Source organism: Thamnophis elegans, chromosome 1, assembly GCF_009769535.1.
Source record: "Thamnophis elegans isolate rThaEle1 chromosome 1, rThaEle1.pri, whole genome shotgun sequence".
NCBI lineage: Eukaryota > Metazoa > Chordata > Lepidosauria > Squamata > Colubridae > Thamnophis > Thamnophis elegans.
The window spans coordinates 169,295,956-169,313,594 of NC_045541.1; the positions used below are offsets into that span (position 1 = coordinate 169,295,956).

The following is a 17,639-nucleotide window of genomic DNA, read 5'->3' on the forward strand; positions in this document are numbered from 1 at the left end:
CATCTCTGACAATGGCCATTCTCCAGTTTGCTCTTTAGCCAGACTTGGGTGAGGCCCCGGGAGAGGTTTTAAATCATTCCAGAATTTAAAGCAGAGATGCAAAAGGTCTGCGCCTTGTCCTTTGCTGCTCCCCAAAATGTCATGCGCATACTTAAGGAACTTGTCGCACCCTATAAAATTAAATGCGAAATCCTCTGACTTTTGAAAAGTAGCCCTTGATGTGCTGTCTGTGGCCTTCCTGCCGATGGGTATTTTGCACTGAAGACTCTAGATTCAGAATAAGCTAATGGCTGAAAAGAAAGAGACAGGTAGTCCTTGATTTACAACTACCATAGGGACCACAATTTTGGTCATACCTCATTGTGCCATAAGTCGAGGCACCACGTATATGCACCTGATTCCCCCCCCCCTCATCTGTTAAGCAAATCTCATGGTCGTAAGTCAGAATCCATTCTCCCGAGTGGGCATGTTTTTGCTGTTAAACAACTGGTCATAAGTTGAGGGTTACCTGTAATTGCAAAGGAAAGAAAGATTGAGGATATTTGGGGTGTGGGGCAGAGAATGGATCCTATCACGAGATGAGAACTGTTGATCGGGAACAGTGGATTGATTTTAAAAAGAATATTTTCTTGTCCTCTCTCTCTCTCTCCTTTTTCTTTTCTTTACCTTCTTCTCACCTTCACCTTTTCCCCAGCCTACTCCACCCCAGGCACACCCCCTGCGAACCGCTTCGTGGGATTAGGACCACGGGATCCTGGCAGCATCTATCAGGCACAGGTCAGTATTAAGAACCTGCCTACAATAATTTACTTGCGGGGAAGGAGAGGCACAGTCAAACTTGCTTCCACTGGCAGCCATACAGAACAAACACCTTCCTGGGGAGGAGCCCTGGTCACTCAGTGGTTAAAATGCAGTACTGCAGGCAAATTCTGCCCACAGCCTAGAGTTCAATTCTGATGGGGCTCAAAGTTAATTCGTCTTTCCATCCTTCCACGATCCATAAAATGAGGACCCAGATTGTTGGGGGCAATATACAAATAGTGCTTCTACATTGTAAACCACCCAGAGAGTGCTGTAAAGCAGTGCCCCCCCCCAATATTTTGGCCCCCAGGGACCGGTTCTGTAGAGAGAGGTTTTTCCGTGGATCGGGGAGGGGGTGTGTGTGATTTTGTGTGTTGCCTGCATCCCGTGGATGGGGCTTTGCTTGTTTGTGTGGTCCGGTTTCTGGCATGCTGCAGCTTTATGCTGGTCCATGGACTGGGCACACTTACTGTAAAGCAATATGGGGCATATAACACTAAATGCTATTATTATTGCTATTCGAGGGTCCCAATAACTATTCCTCAGAGATAAAGTGTCAAAATATCTCTGAATATAGAGGTTATAGTTAAAATCTACAGAATAATTATAGTTAAAAGCTGCAGAAAAATAAAAGGCAATTAGGGAAAAGAATATAAAAGAAAAATAGGAAAGATAGATAGAGAAAAGAGTGAACAACAGAATAGATCAAAAGAACAGAAAGAAAACGGTATTTAAAGAAGGGATTCCCAATCTACTTCGCAGTAGAAAGAAACAGAATTAATCCTCTTTCTGCCCTCCCAAATTGCAAAATGTCATTTCCTTATTCCCACATTTGGCCGTTTTTAATCAGTAAATCCAGTTCCCTTGTATCCATTTTCAGCCAAAAAAAATCCATGAATATAGAGCAGCGTTTCTCCACCTTCTCCTCCACCATGGCTAACTGGGGAATTCTGGGAATTGAAGTCCATATATCTTAAAGTTGCTAAAGTGGGGAAACACAGAACTAGAACTGCTTCTTAAGAGCAGGTGTTACTTATTCAGGCATATAGTTGAGAAATATTATTTTTCACACTCTCAGTTCTCCAGGTGGGCTTGGGGAAAATAATTGTCAGATTTTACACCAGGACTGGTTAGTTATCCTGGAACTTGGAAGTAGACTGCTTCTCAGGCTGAGGATCTATTTCTCAGTGAAATGTTTGGTGGCTGCCAACTGAGCCTACTAAAAGCCTCTAAAAACAAAACAGGAAGTTTTGGTGGCTCAGATTTACATGTCTGTGCAAATCCAAAACGCTATTTGTGAAAGCTGGAAGATGGATTGAAAATGTCCTCTGGAAACTACGTCATGCCTTCCGTGTTATACTGCCATTCTTGGGGGTGGGGTGGGTGGGTGGGGGTGTCATCATCCTGACCTTTCAATAAGGCTCACTCCCAAATTACAGCCCCTTTTCCATCTCAGATGCTGTCCTCTGTATCTTGGCTCTTATGTCGAGGTCTACTTGGCTTCTCCAGTATCAATCCTGCCAGGATTCTGCCTGGCACTTTCCCAGGCCCCGAGGGGGAAACTCGGTGGTTTTTACAATTACTTTTGCATGCCTCTGGAAAAACAACAACAAAGCGCACGCGCGCCCACATAGACACACTCACAGCCTTGACAGGGAGCAAGTTCAGAGGCCAAGGCTAACCTCGGTCTTTCCTCCTCACCCTCCCTCTGCCTGGCCTCTTAAAGAGGCAATTGGCTGGTGTGCTGAACATGATGGCTCCTGGCCAATGGGATTCCTTTCCTTCCCCTCTGGCGTTGTTGGAGCCTGGCATCAGCCATTAGTTGCAGCTCTGGCCGAAGCCGTGACGAAGACTTCCGGGTATCACAGACAGTGCCTTTCCCCCCCCCCCCTCCCTTCCTGCCTCCCCCGAGGAATAACAACTCCAGTGTGTGTTTCCTTCTGCAAGTGGGTTTAAGGATTATTTGGGGATTAGTCTTTTCTTTCCTTCCTCCTCTCTGCGATCTTGACCATCAAAGTGTAAGAAATATGACACCAGATTGTCAAATTCCATGGGTGGGCAGGGGTTCTCTATGGGAGAGGTTGGGTTTGCAGCTAACTTACTGACTCTTTCATCTGGCCCTGCGAAACCTGAGGCCTGCAGAGCTGAACACGGGAACCTGACCAGCCTTGGCAGCTTGATAAATCTTTGGGGCTGCGGAATAGAGGAAGAGGGTGTCAAATGTCCAGCTCTTGAAGGTAGCAGAACTTAAACAAACTGAAGGAATGAAAGGAATTCCCTTTCCTTTCTCTGCTTCTTTGCTTATTGTTGGTGGGTTAACGCTTCAGTTCAAAAAGGAAGAATGCATCACAATGAAACCTCAGCAATTTCAAGCTACTCTCTTAGAATCATAGGGGTGTCAAACTGGTTTTCTTCGAGGGCCGGATCCATTGTAGTTCTCCTCCGAGGGCCAGCCATGGGGGAAGGGAGATGGGACAGACACCCCTGCAACACTTTGCCGTCCAAAACAGGGCACTGGGAGGGGTTGCTGCAAGAAGCCATGCAGGCTGAAAACGGGGCATAAGGGGGCTGCACATAGCTCTCCCTGCCCTATTTTGGTTGGCAGAGTGCTGCAGGAGGCTGTCCAGGCCGAAAATGAGGTACAAGGGGGCCACTTGTGTCTCCTCATAGACCGTTTTGGCTGATGGAGGCACCACAGGCCGGTCCTTTGCTATTCGCAGGCCAAAATGGGGCATGGGGGGCTGCGTTGGGACCTCCCTGCCCCATTTTGGTCAGCAGAGTGCTGCAGGAGGCTGTCTAGCCAAAAACGGAGCTCAGGGGGCCACATGTGTCTCCCCATGGCCCGTTTTGGCTGCTGGAGGCACCACTGGCTTGTCATTTCCAGGGGGGGGGCATGGGTCAGATTTAAGCACCTGAGTTTGACACCCCTGGGTTAGAAGGTACTTGGAGGTCTTCTAGTCCAAACCTCTGCTCAAGCAGGAGATTTCTATCATCCCGGACAAATGGTTTCCCAGTCTTTTCTTGAAAACCTTCATTGATGACACACCTACAACTCTAGGAGACAAGCTGCTCCATGGATTAATTGCTCTCAATGTCAGGAAAGCCCTCCTTTATTCTGCTTCTGCTTATTCCATATTGCTCAAATTCAGTCAATCCAGAAGACTGAAGTAGTCCCTTCTACTTTTATATAGAGCTTTCAGGCATTTTTGTAATGTTCTATGCATTACGTAGGTAATTCTAATTTTTCAGTGAAAATAACCTTTTTTAGCATAGGCTAGAATGATTTTCACCATGTTGCAGGGAAGACTGAGGCTGAGCGAAAGTGAGATAGATTGCCTGTTTTTTTTTTAAAAAAATCATGAATTGGAGGTGAAGGTCAAAACTTAATTTCTTAGCTGCTGCCTACCAGACCCATTTTTAGTGTTAATTGGTATTAAGTCCCTTTTCCAATTGTTGTTTGGATATGGCATGGAATTGTTTAATATCAGTAAGCAAGGCCAGGATCCAAAATTGGAGGAGAAACATACTGTATTTTTCGGAGTATAAGACACACCTTTTTTCCCTCAAAAAAGAGACTGAAAACCTGGGTGCGTCTTATACACTGAATACAGCGTTTTTTTGCCTCCTGAAACCCCACTCACCAAAATGGCCACGCATAGCTTCTACGAGACTTCCAGGGTACACCTGGGGGTTGGGGAGGGCAGAAATGAGCAAAAATTTTGCATGTTTTTGCTCCCCCCCCCCAAGAACACTCTGCAAGCCTCCTAAAGTCTATTCATGCCCTTTGGGGAGGGGTAACAAGGCTGTTTTCGCAAAAAAAAAGAGCCGTTTTGGGGAGGTTTGCAGAGTGCAAAAACTTTTTTTAAAAATTTGCCTCTTCAAAACTTTGGTGTGTCTTATACTCTGAAAAATACGGTATATCCATGTCACCCAGTCTCAAATATCCATATATATTTCCCTGTATAAGAGGAAAAGGAGGTCCCCACAGTTTGCCTATGGTGGATAAAAGAGACACATTCGTCATTGCTTAAAACATTGGAACTTCTCTCTTCAGTGAGTGTTTCTCATTGATCTTTGAACCACACAGGAAATAATGTTTGAAGGGTTGTTAGGCCTGGATCCATCTCTTCCTTTATTTTGACACCAGCAATTTTTAACAGAATAACAGAGTTGGAAGGGACCTGGAATTCTTCTAGTCCAACCCCCTGCTCGGGCAAGAAACCCTATATCATTTCAGACAAATGATTGTCCAATCTCTTCTTAAAAACCTCCAGTGTTAGTTAAAAACCTCCTGGAGGCAAGCTGTTATTCTAGGTCGGATCTCTCCTTGATTGGTTTCCATCCACTGCTTCTTGTCTTGCCTTCAGATGCTTTGGAGAACAGGGTGACCCCTTCTTCTTTGTGGCAGCCTCATAGATATTGGAACACAGCTATCATGTCTCCCCAGGTCCTTCTTTTCCTTAAACTTACTAGCCATATCCAATTCAATTGCAACTCTTCTTCATTTCATATGTTTTAGCCGGTCTCGATGTGTTTTACCCCGTTTACATATCTTTTGCTTTTTTTCCTTTGGCCCAATCTGTCCAGAGGCTAGTTCAAGAGAAATCGACTACTGCAGTGGTTCTCAACATTTTTCTTTATCACATATCCCCCTTTTAAATACCTTTTGTGGCCACAGACCATGGCCACGGACCACCACCAAGACTTAACTCCAAATTTAAACCACTGGACTGCATCAAGCCTTCCCACACACCCTGTGATGACATTGCACACCCCCAGGGGTCTGCGGACCACAGGTTGAGAATCCCTGGACTATTGTATAACTTTTCTTCTCCTTGTTCACATATTTAATTGATTGCAGATGTAAGGTAAATCAGCAGCAACTGCATTGAGCAATAACAGGAATCTAATAATCCTCCTCCTCCACCTCCTCATCTTGGAGTCCTAGTAGACAACCATTTAAATAGGAGCCAGCCGTGTGCAGCAGCTGCCAAAAAAGCTAACACAGTTCTAGGCTACATAAACAGAGGGATAGAATCAAGATCACGTGAAGTGTTAATACCACTTTATAAAGCCTTGGTAAGGCCACACTTGGAATACAGTATCCAGTTTTGGTCGCCACGATGTAAAAAGATGTGGAGACTCTAGAAAGAGTCCAGAGAAGGGCAACAAAGATGATTAGGGGACTGGAGACTAAAACATATGAAGAACGGTTGCAGGAACTGGGTATGTCTAGTTTAATAGAAAGAAGGACTAGGGGAGACATGATAGCAGTGTTCCAATATCTCAGGGGTTGCCACAAAGAAGAGGGAGTCAAGCTATTCTCCAAAGCACCTGAAGGCAGGACAAGAAGCAATAGGTGGAAACTAATCAAGGAGAGAAGCAACCTAGAACTATGGAGAAATTTCCTGACAGTTAGGATGATTAATCAGTGGAACAACTTGCCTCCAGAAGTTGTGAATGCTCCAACACAGGAAGTTTTAAAGAAGATGTTGGATAACCATTTGTCTGAAATGGTATAGGGTTTCCTGCCTAAGCAGGGGGTTGGGCTAGAAGACCTCCAAGGTCCCTTCCAATTCTGTTATTCAGTAGTAGTAGTAGTAGTAGTAGTAGTAGTAGTAGTAGTAGTAGTAATGTAGGAAGCTTCTAGCGGGGATGTATGAAGCCTTGTGCTGGAATTAAGTACCAAGAGGCTAAATCCATATCACCTCTTGTCCATTGTTGATGAACTTCAAAAGAAAACTGTTGGGTAAACAAAAGAGGATTTCTCAATGAAGAGAGAGTTGCAATCGGTGATGCACATGGACTTTTGCACACAAAGTCTTTAGATAATGATAATGATAATAATAAGGCAAGATTTTCTGCTCTGCTTTCATTAGGTAGGAGACGCCCAGGTGCTCGCTGTCTCCCTTTGTGCATCCTTTTTGTGCACGCTTAATCTGCTATGTGGTTTGAAAACTCCCCAAGGAAGGAAAAAAAAAACAACCCTCCACTTCTGATTGCAGAGCAAGCAAGTACAAAGCAGGGAAGGCCGCCGCATTCAGGCTGCGGTTGTGCAGTTCAGAAAAATCAGTGAGAGAAAGAATCTCACCAGTGAGGAACTGCTGAGTCTGCAAATGCTGCCTGAGCGTTGTAAGAATTATAACGTAGTAGTCCCCCCCACCACACCATTGCGATGGGCGTCATCCAGATTTACCGATACAGCCTATCTAATAAATACGGGAATGTATATAGTCTAGGTTTAAAAAATTTAAAAAATAATTACAAATTAAAAGGCTACTTTGGTTAAGGTGCTGGCTTAAAAACCAGGAGATTGTTCGTGCTAGTCCCGTTTTAGGCATGAAAGGCGCCTGGGTTACTTTGGGCCAATCACCAGGAGACTGTGAGTTCTAGTCCCACTTTAAGCATGAAAGCTGACTGGATGACTATGGGCCAGTCATTCTCTCTCAGCTCAACACACTTCACAGGGTTGTTATGTGGGAAATAGGAGGAGGAAGGAGTATGATATAAGATAGGTAGGTAGGTAGGTAGGTAGGTAGGTAGGTAGGTAGGTAGATAGATAGATAGATAGATAGATAGATAGATAGATAGATAGATAGATAGATAGATAGATATACACATACATACATACATACATACATACATACATACATACATACATACTTGTTTTCTGACGTTTTCGCGGGTATTAGTATGTAGGTCTTTGGTTATTCGGGTTTTCTCCCGCGTAAAATTGGAGGTGTCTTGGCGACGTTTCGACGAAGTCTCATTCGTCATCTTCAGGCTTCGTACACGTGCCAAGACACCTCCAATTTTACATGGGAGAAAACCCGAATAACCAAAGACAGACAGACAGACAGACAGACAGACAGACAGACAGACAGACATACATACATACATACATACATACATACATACATACATACATATATATATATATATATATATATATTTATATATATATATATGTTTTTTTTATTTGTGCTGATAAATAAATAAAGGGAGACTAGTATAGATCTATTTCAAGCTATTTAGCTCTCATCAGCTAGCCTTACCCTTACTGGGATTTGAACCTGGGCTATATGGCATACTAGGCACACCAGGCAGATATATATATAAGATATATATATAAGATTATATATAATCTTATTGATAAAAAATAATAAAGGTGGGGTTAAAAAACTTTAAAAAAATATTAGCTGCCCAGATAATCCATTTTTACAACAAGGAAAGTCATTTTTCTATTGCCAATATCCATTATTTTTGTTGGCAGGTCTTGTAGCTCTAGTGATGAGGGACCAAGATTTGGATTCAACTCCTTTAATCAATCCTAATGCTCACTTGTCCAATCTGGAGTCAATTCACTTTACTCCTCTAAACACAGAAAGACAGAAAGAAACATCATGAAAACTAATCTATTTTATTCCTGTGTTTTATCCAAAAAGTACTATGGATATGTTTCTTTTTCTTCATTTATTGCAGTGTGGAACTCTTTCTGGTTCTGATAATCCGAAAGATCAGTAGAGTATACCTACTGGGGAGAAAAAACGTTTGGCACTTGGGGTGTTTGTGATTCTATATTTCAGTATTAATCAGATTTATGTAGCTGCCCATCTCACAAGAAGTGACCTTGAGTGGCACATAAAGAACAATGCATATGTAAAAACAAGATACATTCCATACATTTCAGAGTATGCCTATATAATTCATCAGGGCTAGAGTCTTCATTATTTCAAATTTAAAATGAGATTCTTAGGAAACAATGAAGTGATTTGCATTATTTTACAGAATTCTGGCTTTGGTACTGCTAGGGATGGGCTGGAAATATGAGGGTGTTTGAAGGATTTATTCTAACATAAATCTTTCTTGGGATTAATTTATTTTTTTTACAAAAGAAAGCCATGAGCTGTTAGGAACATGTAGTATGTGCCCAGAACAACTGTTCAGCACTTTTTTAAAAAAAAGCTTCTTCATGGCATATGCAAGCAGTATTGTAGTGACTTAAACCCAGAAACTAAATTTATAGCAAATGAGAGAAGCACAAGGAGAAGCTTTCTACTGCCCCCTGCTGGAGATAAGTATGCAAAAAAACCCCAGCAAATATTTCTTCAATTAATTCATGGAATTTTGAAATTACAACATGTACAAAACCTTCCAACCATAGTTGCTGATAGCCAAACATGAAGAGTAGCCAACATTCAATTCCTACCTGGTTTCCAATTCCACTTAAAGCTTTGTCTAAGGCTGAACTAGTTACATTTCCTTGAGATCCTGTCCCTGGCAATGCTACCTTGAGAAAATACAAAAATAGCATGCAAACTGCCAAGAGCTTATAGGAAACTATCCACAATATTACTTTGTCTCTCTTGGAGCCTCAGGGCTTGCTACGTGTGTATTTGGCATCCTTGGCCTTGTTACATTAGCAAAAGTCTCTTGTGGAGCATTTAAGTTCTCCTGCTACTCTACTAGGCCAAGAATGCATAGTTTTTTCATGAATGAAGGTGAATATACGTGTCCCAGGATAATGTTGCAGCATCCAATCTGGGTTGATCACCCAGACCAGAGGTTTTGTCTTCTGAGTTTTCGGACTCATGCTGGAGCCCATCCTCAGGGAACTTCTCTGTGTGCTTTGAGCTATTCTGCATATGGTACTCTGTTTCCCTGAAAATAAGACCTCCCCAGGTAATAAGCTCAATCGGGCTTTTGAGCGCATAAGACCCTTTCTTATTTTGGGGAAAATAAGTGCTGGTTGTGTGTAGCTTTTTAGATGTAGATTAGAATATTGATGGCTGGGTATTAAGGCATTGGCTGTTGTTTCCTTGTGCTGCCATCCTTCCCTCCCTCCCCCTCAAGTACCTCATAAACTGGGGGTAAATCTGCACTCTTATTGATTGACGAAGGACCTGTTTCCCAGGCTTCAATCACTTTCCTGGCTGTTTTTGTTCCTGCTTGACCAACAAAGTTAGTAGCTGCAAAATTGAATGTATGTCCTTGTTTATCATCATGTCCAAAAGCTTGGAAGACAAAACCTCTAGCTTGTTGACTGACCCAGAATGGATTCTGCTAAAGTCTTGGCTGTTTGGAGAGCCGAGGTGGCGCAGTGGTTAGAGTACAGTACTGCAGGCCACTACAGCTGATTGCTATCTGCAGTTCGGCAGTTCAAATCTCACCGGCTCAAGGTTGACTCAGCCTTCCATCCTTCCGAGGTGGGTGAAATGAGGACCCAGACTGTGGGGGCGATATGCTGACTCTGTAAACCGCTTAGAGAGGGCTGAAAGCCCTATGAAGCGGTATATAAGTCTAACTGCTATTGCTATTGCTATTGCTAGATCGCAATCTGGGAAGAGATGCTTGACTCAAATTCATTGTAATGAATTGTTATCTCTAATTTCAGATGAATTCAACAGCTCCCAGAATTTGCTAATCTATAATTATGGTTTCCCTTAGCCCAGTTAGAAAAATTGAATTTCCTATGGGCACCACTCAGTTTCAAATAATTTGGTTATTTACTGAACTGAAATCTATTGAAACTAGTGCTGGACCAAGTTGTTTATGGGGTTTTTTTTTATGATTCTGTGAGCTATGTAAAGTATAGGTGGGATATAAACATTTTACAGAAATACATCAAGTCTCTTTTCATATGCTCAGAGGCTCCATTGTCTTAAGCCTGGTACACTTAGGAAAAAAAAACCTCCAGCACTAATTGAAAATGTAGGGATAAATAGCAAAAACACTTCTGAAAGTTTGCCAAGAAAACTGGCAGGAAAACCAGTCCAGGCAGTCACCAAGACTCAAGACTGACATGAAGGCACCCCTCACCCAAATCAACATATTTAATTAGGTTGTGGGCTATATTGCAAAGTCAAACATAAACAATATTTTATAATGTAATTTAATGGTAATAAGATATCAATGTTACGATGTCTTCTTATGTGTTTTACACTGTATAGGAGAAGAACCATGGTAGTACATCATCCCCCACCCCACCCCCCAAAAAATCAGGATTCTTGGGAGCACTTTTTCCAATGAAAAAATCTTCCAGGTCTTTTATTAAAAGACCTACGATTTCATATGCTACAACAATTGGAAAAGGTACTCCCAGATTCCTGACTGCATGTATTTTAATGATTTTGTTTCCATGGGGGTTACATATTGGGCTGCAAAAATCTGGAGAACCACTAATAGCAGCATTGAGATACCTAATACCTCTTTCCTGCAAGCTTGGGGTGGTTTGGATATTGGCAGCTGTTTCTTCTGGTCCCATTAAAAGTTACAATATTGGCAATTTTGCGAAGTGTTTTGAAGGCTACATCCATGGCTTTTAGGTGGCCACTTTAATTTCAGGGCTTCAGGTTTACTTTAATGAAAAGAAGGACTAGGGGTGGCATGATATCAGTGTTGCAATATCTCAGGGGCCGCCACAAAGAAGAGATGGGTCAGGCTATTCTCCAAAACTCCTGAAGGCACAACAAGAAGGAATGGATGGAAACCAATCAAGGGGAGAACCAACCTAGAATTGAGGAGAAACTTGGACAGCCATGTGTCCAAAGTGGTATAGGGTTTCCTGCCTGAACAGAGGGTTGGAGTAGAACAGGCGTCTCCAACCTTGGCAACTTTATGACTCATGGAGTTCAACTGTCAGAATTCTGGGAATTGAAGTCCACAAGTCATAAAATTGCTTGAGGTTGGAGATCCCTGGACTAGAAGACCTCCAAGATACCTTCCAACGCTGTTATTCAGTATATTAAAAAGGTTACCCTTTGGCAGGACAGCTTGTAGATGATCATTGATTTCAGAGAGGACTCAGAGCCATCAAACCTTCTTCCTTTCTTCTTTCTCTTCCTCACACATTCTCCAAACATCCCTCCTCTATTGTTGGATCTCTTCAGCCACCCTAAAGCTGCCCTGCTTCACGGGCACACCCTTAGTGTGGTTTTTGTGGGCAGTTTCCCTCTTTATGCGGTCATGATCTGTTGACCTCTCTCTTAGTTTCCTGCTTCCAAAGTCATCCCACAAATTATAAAGCCCCACTCAGCAAAACCGGGGAGCAAATTAGAGCTGGAGTTGGAAGGCCAAGGGGAAGTTACAAGCGTCCATCTGTTTTGTTGTTTACCAAGCAGAGGTATTTGACGGGAAATTTGAGACTGAACCCTTTTGCTGCTTACAACACCAGTAGAGAAGAGTTTTGCTCATACTTCTGCTCAGGAGGTAGTAAACAGAAGAGTCTTTAGAACTGGCAGCCAGATTATAAAACCCCCAGAACAGATGGCAAATCTGTCCGGGGCCCTGCCCTCCATTTCATTCAGTGTTAAAAATTCAGCATTGAAATATCACCGTCCTTGTTTATTGCTTCACAAAATCCTGACTTGTATGTACACTCTGATTCACTCGTCAGCTGCTAGTTCCTGAGAAGCCCGGCTTCCTTTTTTTTTTCTTTTCTTTTTCTTTTAATGAAATGAATCCTGTTTTTGAGAGTTATGAATTATCTGACGCCAGAATTGCAAGGAAAGTCTTCTTCCATTGACAAAACCTTGACCTGGGGTCCTGGCCTACTATTGTTTTTACTATCCAATTTAGAGGCTGGGACTCACTGTAGCTAAATGGGAAGTTGGTCAGAAGACCCAGTTGGCTTTGGACCAGACAGATTCTTGGAAGCCAGGCCACTTAATGAATGAATGTCTTAGTTCCTAACCATGAGGGGGTAGTTTGCATCCAAATTCTGTTGGCTGACAGTTGTGGGGAAAAAATGAGACAACCTGGAGATCCGTTATGGAAAAAAAAAAAACATGGCTAGCTGGAATCTTCAAAGTTTGAACTTTGTCCAGACTCTACTTGGTACGCCTAATGAGTATATAAGTTCTGTATTCTCAGAGCAGTCTCTCTCTCTCTCTAAATTCCCGGAAGGAGGTGGGAGGGGGCAGCAAAGTTATATTTGTGTCCTCTTTGTGGACACTCCAAAGGTTGCTATCTGGCTCTTATCCTGGACTGGATTGTTTATTTTTCCCTTTTCATCCAGCCAGTGGCCAAATTTCCTTCACTTTGATTTATAACTAGACTTGGCAGATTCATTTTCAAAAACAGTAACAAAAAAAAAGCAGTTGGAAATAGTTCTGTTTGTTTTAGCCTTGATTTTGGACTTCATCATACTTCACAGGACCTCTCTAGTATAGTGACTACATTGTCCCAACACCTGTTCCCCACAAAGGACCTCCGGGAAAATCCTAGGCATAAGGAACCTCCTAAAATTCACGGGGAATGCAGTTTTTTCCCCCTCAGGGGTTGCTGCGTTTGGAGCAGTGGGCAAATCCACACAATCTCCTGGCCTTGGTTGCAAACCCAGTTGTTCTGACCCAGGCTTCCTTAAAAAGCATTGGTGCCTTGGTGCCGACAAAACCTCTTTTATTTACACAACTGTGAATTCCTTTCATTCACAGTCAGCAAGGCTTGGCAAACAATCTTTCAGAGGAATGTTTATCAACACGAACCTTATCTTGCTTGGAGAGCTGCCAGATAATTAGTTTCCAAACGCAGGGCAAGGCAACACTTGGCACAGTCTCTTATAGTCCCAAACAGAACTTCCCACTCTTGAAACAACTAAAGGAACGAATTATTCCCTGCAAAAGCCCCCTCTCGGTTCGCTCCTCTTTTGATCTTATTTGGGGTGGGAATCATCTCAAAGGTGTGGCTTTACTCCCAAGTCAACACTGCTTTCTTAGTTGTTCTTGTCTTCTGGCAGCTCTGCGCATGCGCACACTGGGAACAGGCTCCAGCTGTTCCTCTGCCTCACTGCTGTCTAGCTCCCTCTCTGCCTCCAACGCAGAGCCCTCGTCTGAGCTTTCCTCAGTCCCCAGGACTGGCCCATGTTCCCCCCCAACCTCCTCACTGTCCGACTCTGCTAGCCGCTGGCAGGCCACAACACCAAGTTCTGGAAATATGCCCATGAGCCACTGCCTATATCAGTGTTTACCAATCTCAGCCACTTTAAGATGTATGGACTTAAACTCCCAGAATTCCAGACCCATGGTTGGCTGGGGAATTCTGGGAATCAAAGTGTGGGGGAGGACATCAATACCAACCTGTGGGTGTCCTTATGGTCTAGTGACACTAGACTAGAAACTGGGAAACTGTGAGTTCTAGTCCTACTTTAAGCATTAAATTCAGCTGGATGACTTTGGGACAGTCCCTCTCTCAGCCATAGGTGGTGGTTGTAGGAAAAATAGGAGCAGGAAGGAATATAATGTGCGTTTACTCCCTTTATTTATAAAAGTAATCAGGATGAGACATGAAGAGAAGGAAAGGAAGGAAGGAAAGAAGGAAGGAAGGAAGGAAGGAAGGAAGGAAGGAAGGAAGGAAGGAAAAGAAAGAAAGGAAACAGAAAAGACAGATAAATCAATCAAATATTATGAGGAGTCCTTGGTGCCTCTGAATTCAGTTATTTCCTTGCAGATATTTCATTACCCAAATGAGGTAGCACCATCGCATGATGTTACATAATTTGGGTAATGAAATGTCGGTGAGAAAACAGGCTCAGGGAGCATCAAGGACCCCTCATGTCAAACGTGAGCTACAAATAGGGCCCATTTATAAGTCGCTATGGCAGCCAGATGGAGGGAAGGGAGTTTGTTATAAAAATCGAAGCAGGGAGACTCTGTCAGGGAAAACGGTGCTTCATTTCCTACTGAAGGTGGCTGCTATGATATGGATGGAACCCCTTTTCGCTAAACTTTGAAGTTAGTGTCAAAATGCACGTTCTACTTAGATGTCACCGTGAAGAGATGCTTGCAAGTGGGCGGGTGAGGAAACCTGGAGAAATTAAGGTCCCTTCCCACTTTAGTAATTTGTTTTCAATCTTCTTCCAGTCCTGGTACCTAGGCTAGTTGCAGCTTCCATCTGTATCACCATCATCATCTTCTTCTTCCTTTCCTCCCCCCCCCCCGGGCTTTGGGCTTCCTTTGAGGAGAACAGTGCAGTCCTCCCACCCCCGGCCCAAACCTTGGGGGGCAGCATGGAGAGAGAGAGAGCGAGAGAGAGAAAGAAAGAAAAAAAAGAAAGAGCATGGATTAACGTCAACATCACGAAGAGACCTCACAGAAGGACAGAAGGAAGGGAAGGGGAGAAGCTCAAAACTTCTTTTTAAAAGATAAAGGAAAAAAAAAAACAACGACCCTGCTTTCCAGCCATCCCGACTGCGACTTTCCTGAAACGAGCAAAATTCAAGCAGGCAGCTCTCTCCCAGGGGAGGCTCTTTTCTGGCCAGAAGCACTACACACGCCTTTCCCGAGGGCCTGGTTTTCCCCCATCCTCCCTGCCAGCTGGGATCCTGTCTCGTCTCATACTCAAAAGGGATGTATATGCAAAAGTTTTCTGATTACTTTCCTCCATCTCTTGTTGAGTAGCTGAGAAAGAAAAGAAAGAAAAAAAAGATGTTAATCTGGCCTGCTGCAGAGCCCTCCCTCCCCTCTCTTTTTTTCTACGCTCAACAACACCCTCCTCCCTGCTTCTCCTCCTTTGGGAACGGGGGTCAGCCGTGATCAAGAGACTGCACTACAAGCCATCTAGACTGGTCAAGCAGCTGAAGTCGGGCCAAGGTCAAGATGCAACGTGAGCTAATTCCCCCCCTCGAGAGAGAGAAGGGGGGGGGGGAGATTAAAATGCTGGGCACCTTTTTTTTCAGTGTATCAAAATTGTCCTCCTCCCCCACCCACCCCCATCCCGGAAATCTAATGTGTTGCTTTCAGACAGGGGGGGGGGCTTGTTGGTCCTCCTCACTTACTGACGTGGTGTGAGCCAGGACTTCTTTGGTGGAGAAGAAGGGGACACGCGTGGCTTGTTCTCTGCACTCCTCTCCCAGAATGCTTTGTGCGCTTTAGTGTCAAAAGACATCCCTCTTTTTTTTCCCTTTTTTTTTGGAAATGGGTTTGAGTGCCAATCGTGTGGGGTGGGGAAGAGGGGAAGGAGGCGGGCTGCTTTGACCGAGAGTCTTGTTATTGTGGGAGAAGGGAACAGAGGCAAGCCACTTAACTTTTTAACTTTTGCGGATGACTTCGTGCAATCCCCGAACCAGATGGTTTGGAATGGTGGCGGGTTTTGATTTTTTTATTTTATTTTTGTTTTATTTTATTTTTATTTTTTTTGGTTCTGGGGTCGGGGAGACATTGGAACTCGGCTGTGAATGTTGAAACCACGCATGTGTTGTTGGGTTGGGCTGGAATGAACTCTGGGGCGGGGGGGGAGGGGCATTTCTTCAAGGGTGGGGGTGGGGGTCAGGAAAGGATTTGCTATTACACTGTGTTTCAACAGCACCCCGACTTCCCTTGCTGCGACTTTGCCATGACCACAGATCTGTCTAACCCTTGCCTTAAAGTCGGACCAAGGCTGAGCGATGGGCTCTTTAATTTTTCTCAGCCTGCATGGACTTTGGTCAGCCTGTTCTCTTATGGGGAAGGAATTGCTCTTGGAGGTGGTGGGGGGGTGGGTGGGGACATGGCACCTCACAGGTTCCCTTCAAGGTGGCTTCCGCCCGGCTTTTAACAACCTTTCTTCAAAAAGGCGGGGCAGGCAGCCAGTCCGATGAACACCAGCAGGGACCTGTGTGGACTTGTTGAATCTCTGACTTGGGGTGGGTGGGAGGAAGACATTGAGTGGGGTGGGGGGCGGTCAATGGATCAGCAGGGCTTCGCTTTCTCTCCCCCTCCCCACCCCCCCGAGCTTCCAACCTTGTGTACAAAGAGCTATGCATGCCCTTGTAGACCAGCTTCGAGATGATTTTTGATGACTGCTAATACGGATTGCACATTATTATTATTTTTTTGTAGGAAATGCACTTTTGAAGAGGAGGGAGAGGAGGAAAGTAACGGGAGGGTGGAGGGCGGATAAGGAAGGTAAATCTAGAGCAGAGGTCTCCAACGGTGGCAACTTTAAGACTTGTGGACTCCAACTCCCAGAATTCCTCAGCCAGCTGGCTGAGGAATTCTGGGAGTTGGAGTCCACAAGTCTTAAAGTTGCCACCGTTGGAGATCTCTGCTCTAGAGTGTATCTGTAATTTGTGTGGAGAGGATTATGACGACTATCCAATCCATTGTGACGGGATGGTGCAAAGTGAGGCCTTACACAGAAACCTTTCAGGACACGAGGAAGAAAAATCAAAATAGATTCGCTGGGAGCAGAGGAGGGAGATGCCCCCTTCCATCATTGCCCCTTTATAGAGAACTCCATTCTACTTGCCCCTACCCCCACCAGACATGCAAGCCCCACGGTGGAGCCTAGAAGCCATCTAGGACTGGTTCAAGTGCCTACATTTTAATGCTCCAGTCCTTTCGCTGAGTTACAGAAAGCGGCATTCATAATGGAGACTCCCCGCCACCCCCATGGGTCAGGGGCAGGCTGAGCAATGGCACTCCCAAGATGACCCCTCCCTTCCTAGCAGACACCAAAGCTTTAGAGGCCACGGATCCAGACTTCCTTGAAACCTCCTCACCCAGCCAGAGTTGGGCTCCCAAGTCCTCTGTGAGGGCCAGGTGGACAGCTGATGAACTGGTCAGTCCATGTTGGCTTCTGGACAATCTTCCTCCAAGGGCTGGCTGGCGCCATCCGCCATGATTCTAAAAGCATTCACAAATTTTCCTCTTTCTCCTTGTGCCAAACTGTCAAGATCTCAGAGGAATCCCATTGAAGCAGAGGAATCTTATCCCAGATGGCATCCTGGAGTGGATTTGAATTGGAAAACAGACATCTGTCAAGGCCAAATGAGACCAGTGAGTTGCGAGGGATAGTTCATCAGAAAACCCAAGAGAACATGAGTATCTTCCAATGAAATGCTTCAACCACAGACAAATGAA

The 17,639-nt window shown here is 44.2% G+C and overlaps 1 protein-coding gene across 4 annotated transcripts in view; it reads left to right on the forward strand.

Moving 5' to 3' along the window:
* Positions 1-16,721, forward strand: part of NFIC (nuclear factor I C) — a 175,377-nt gene extending 158,656 nt beyond the window's left edge. For all 4 annotated transcript variants that reach the window (XM_032221542.1, XM_032219976.1, XM_032222306.1 and 1 more), the window contains 2 exons: positions 695-777; positions 14,661-16,721. In XM_032221542.1, the coding sequence (XP_032077433.1) occupies positions 695-777; positions 14,661-14,678 (101 nt within the window). In that variant the 3' untranslated portion in view covers positions 14,679-16,721. The remainder of the gene's footprint in view (positions 1-694; positions 778-14,660) is intronic.
* The last annotated feature ends 918 nt before the right edge of the window (positions 16,722-17,639 follow it).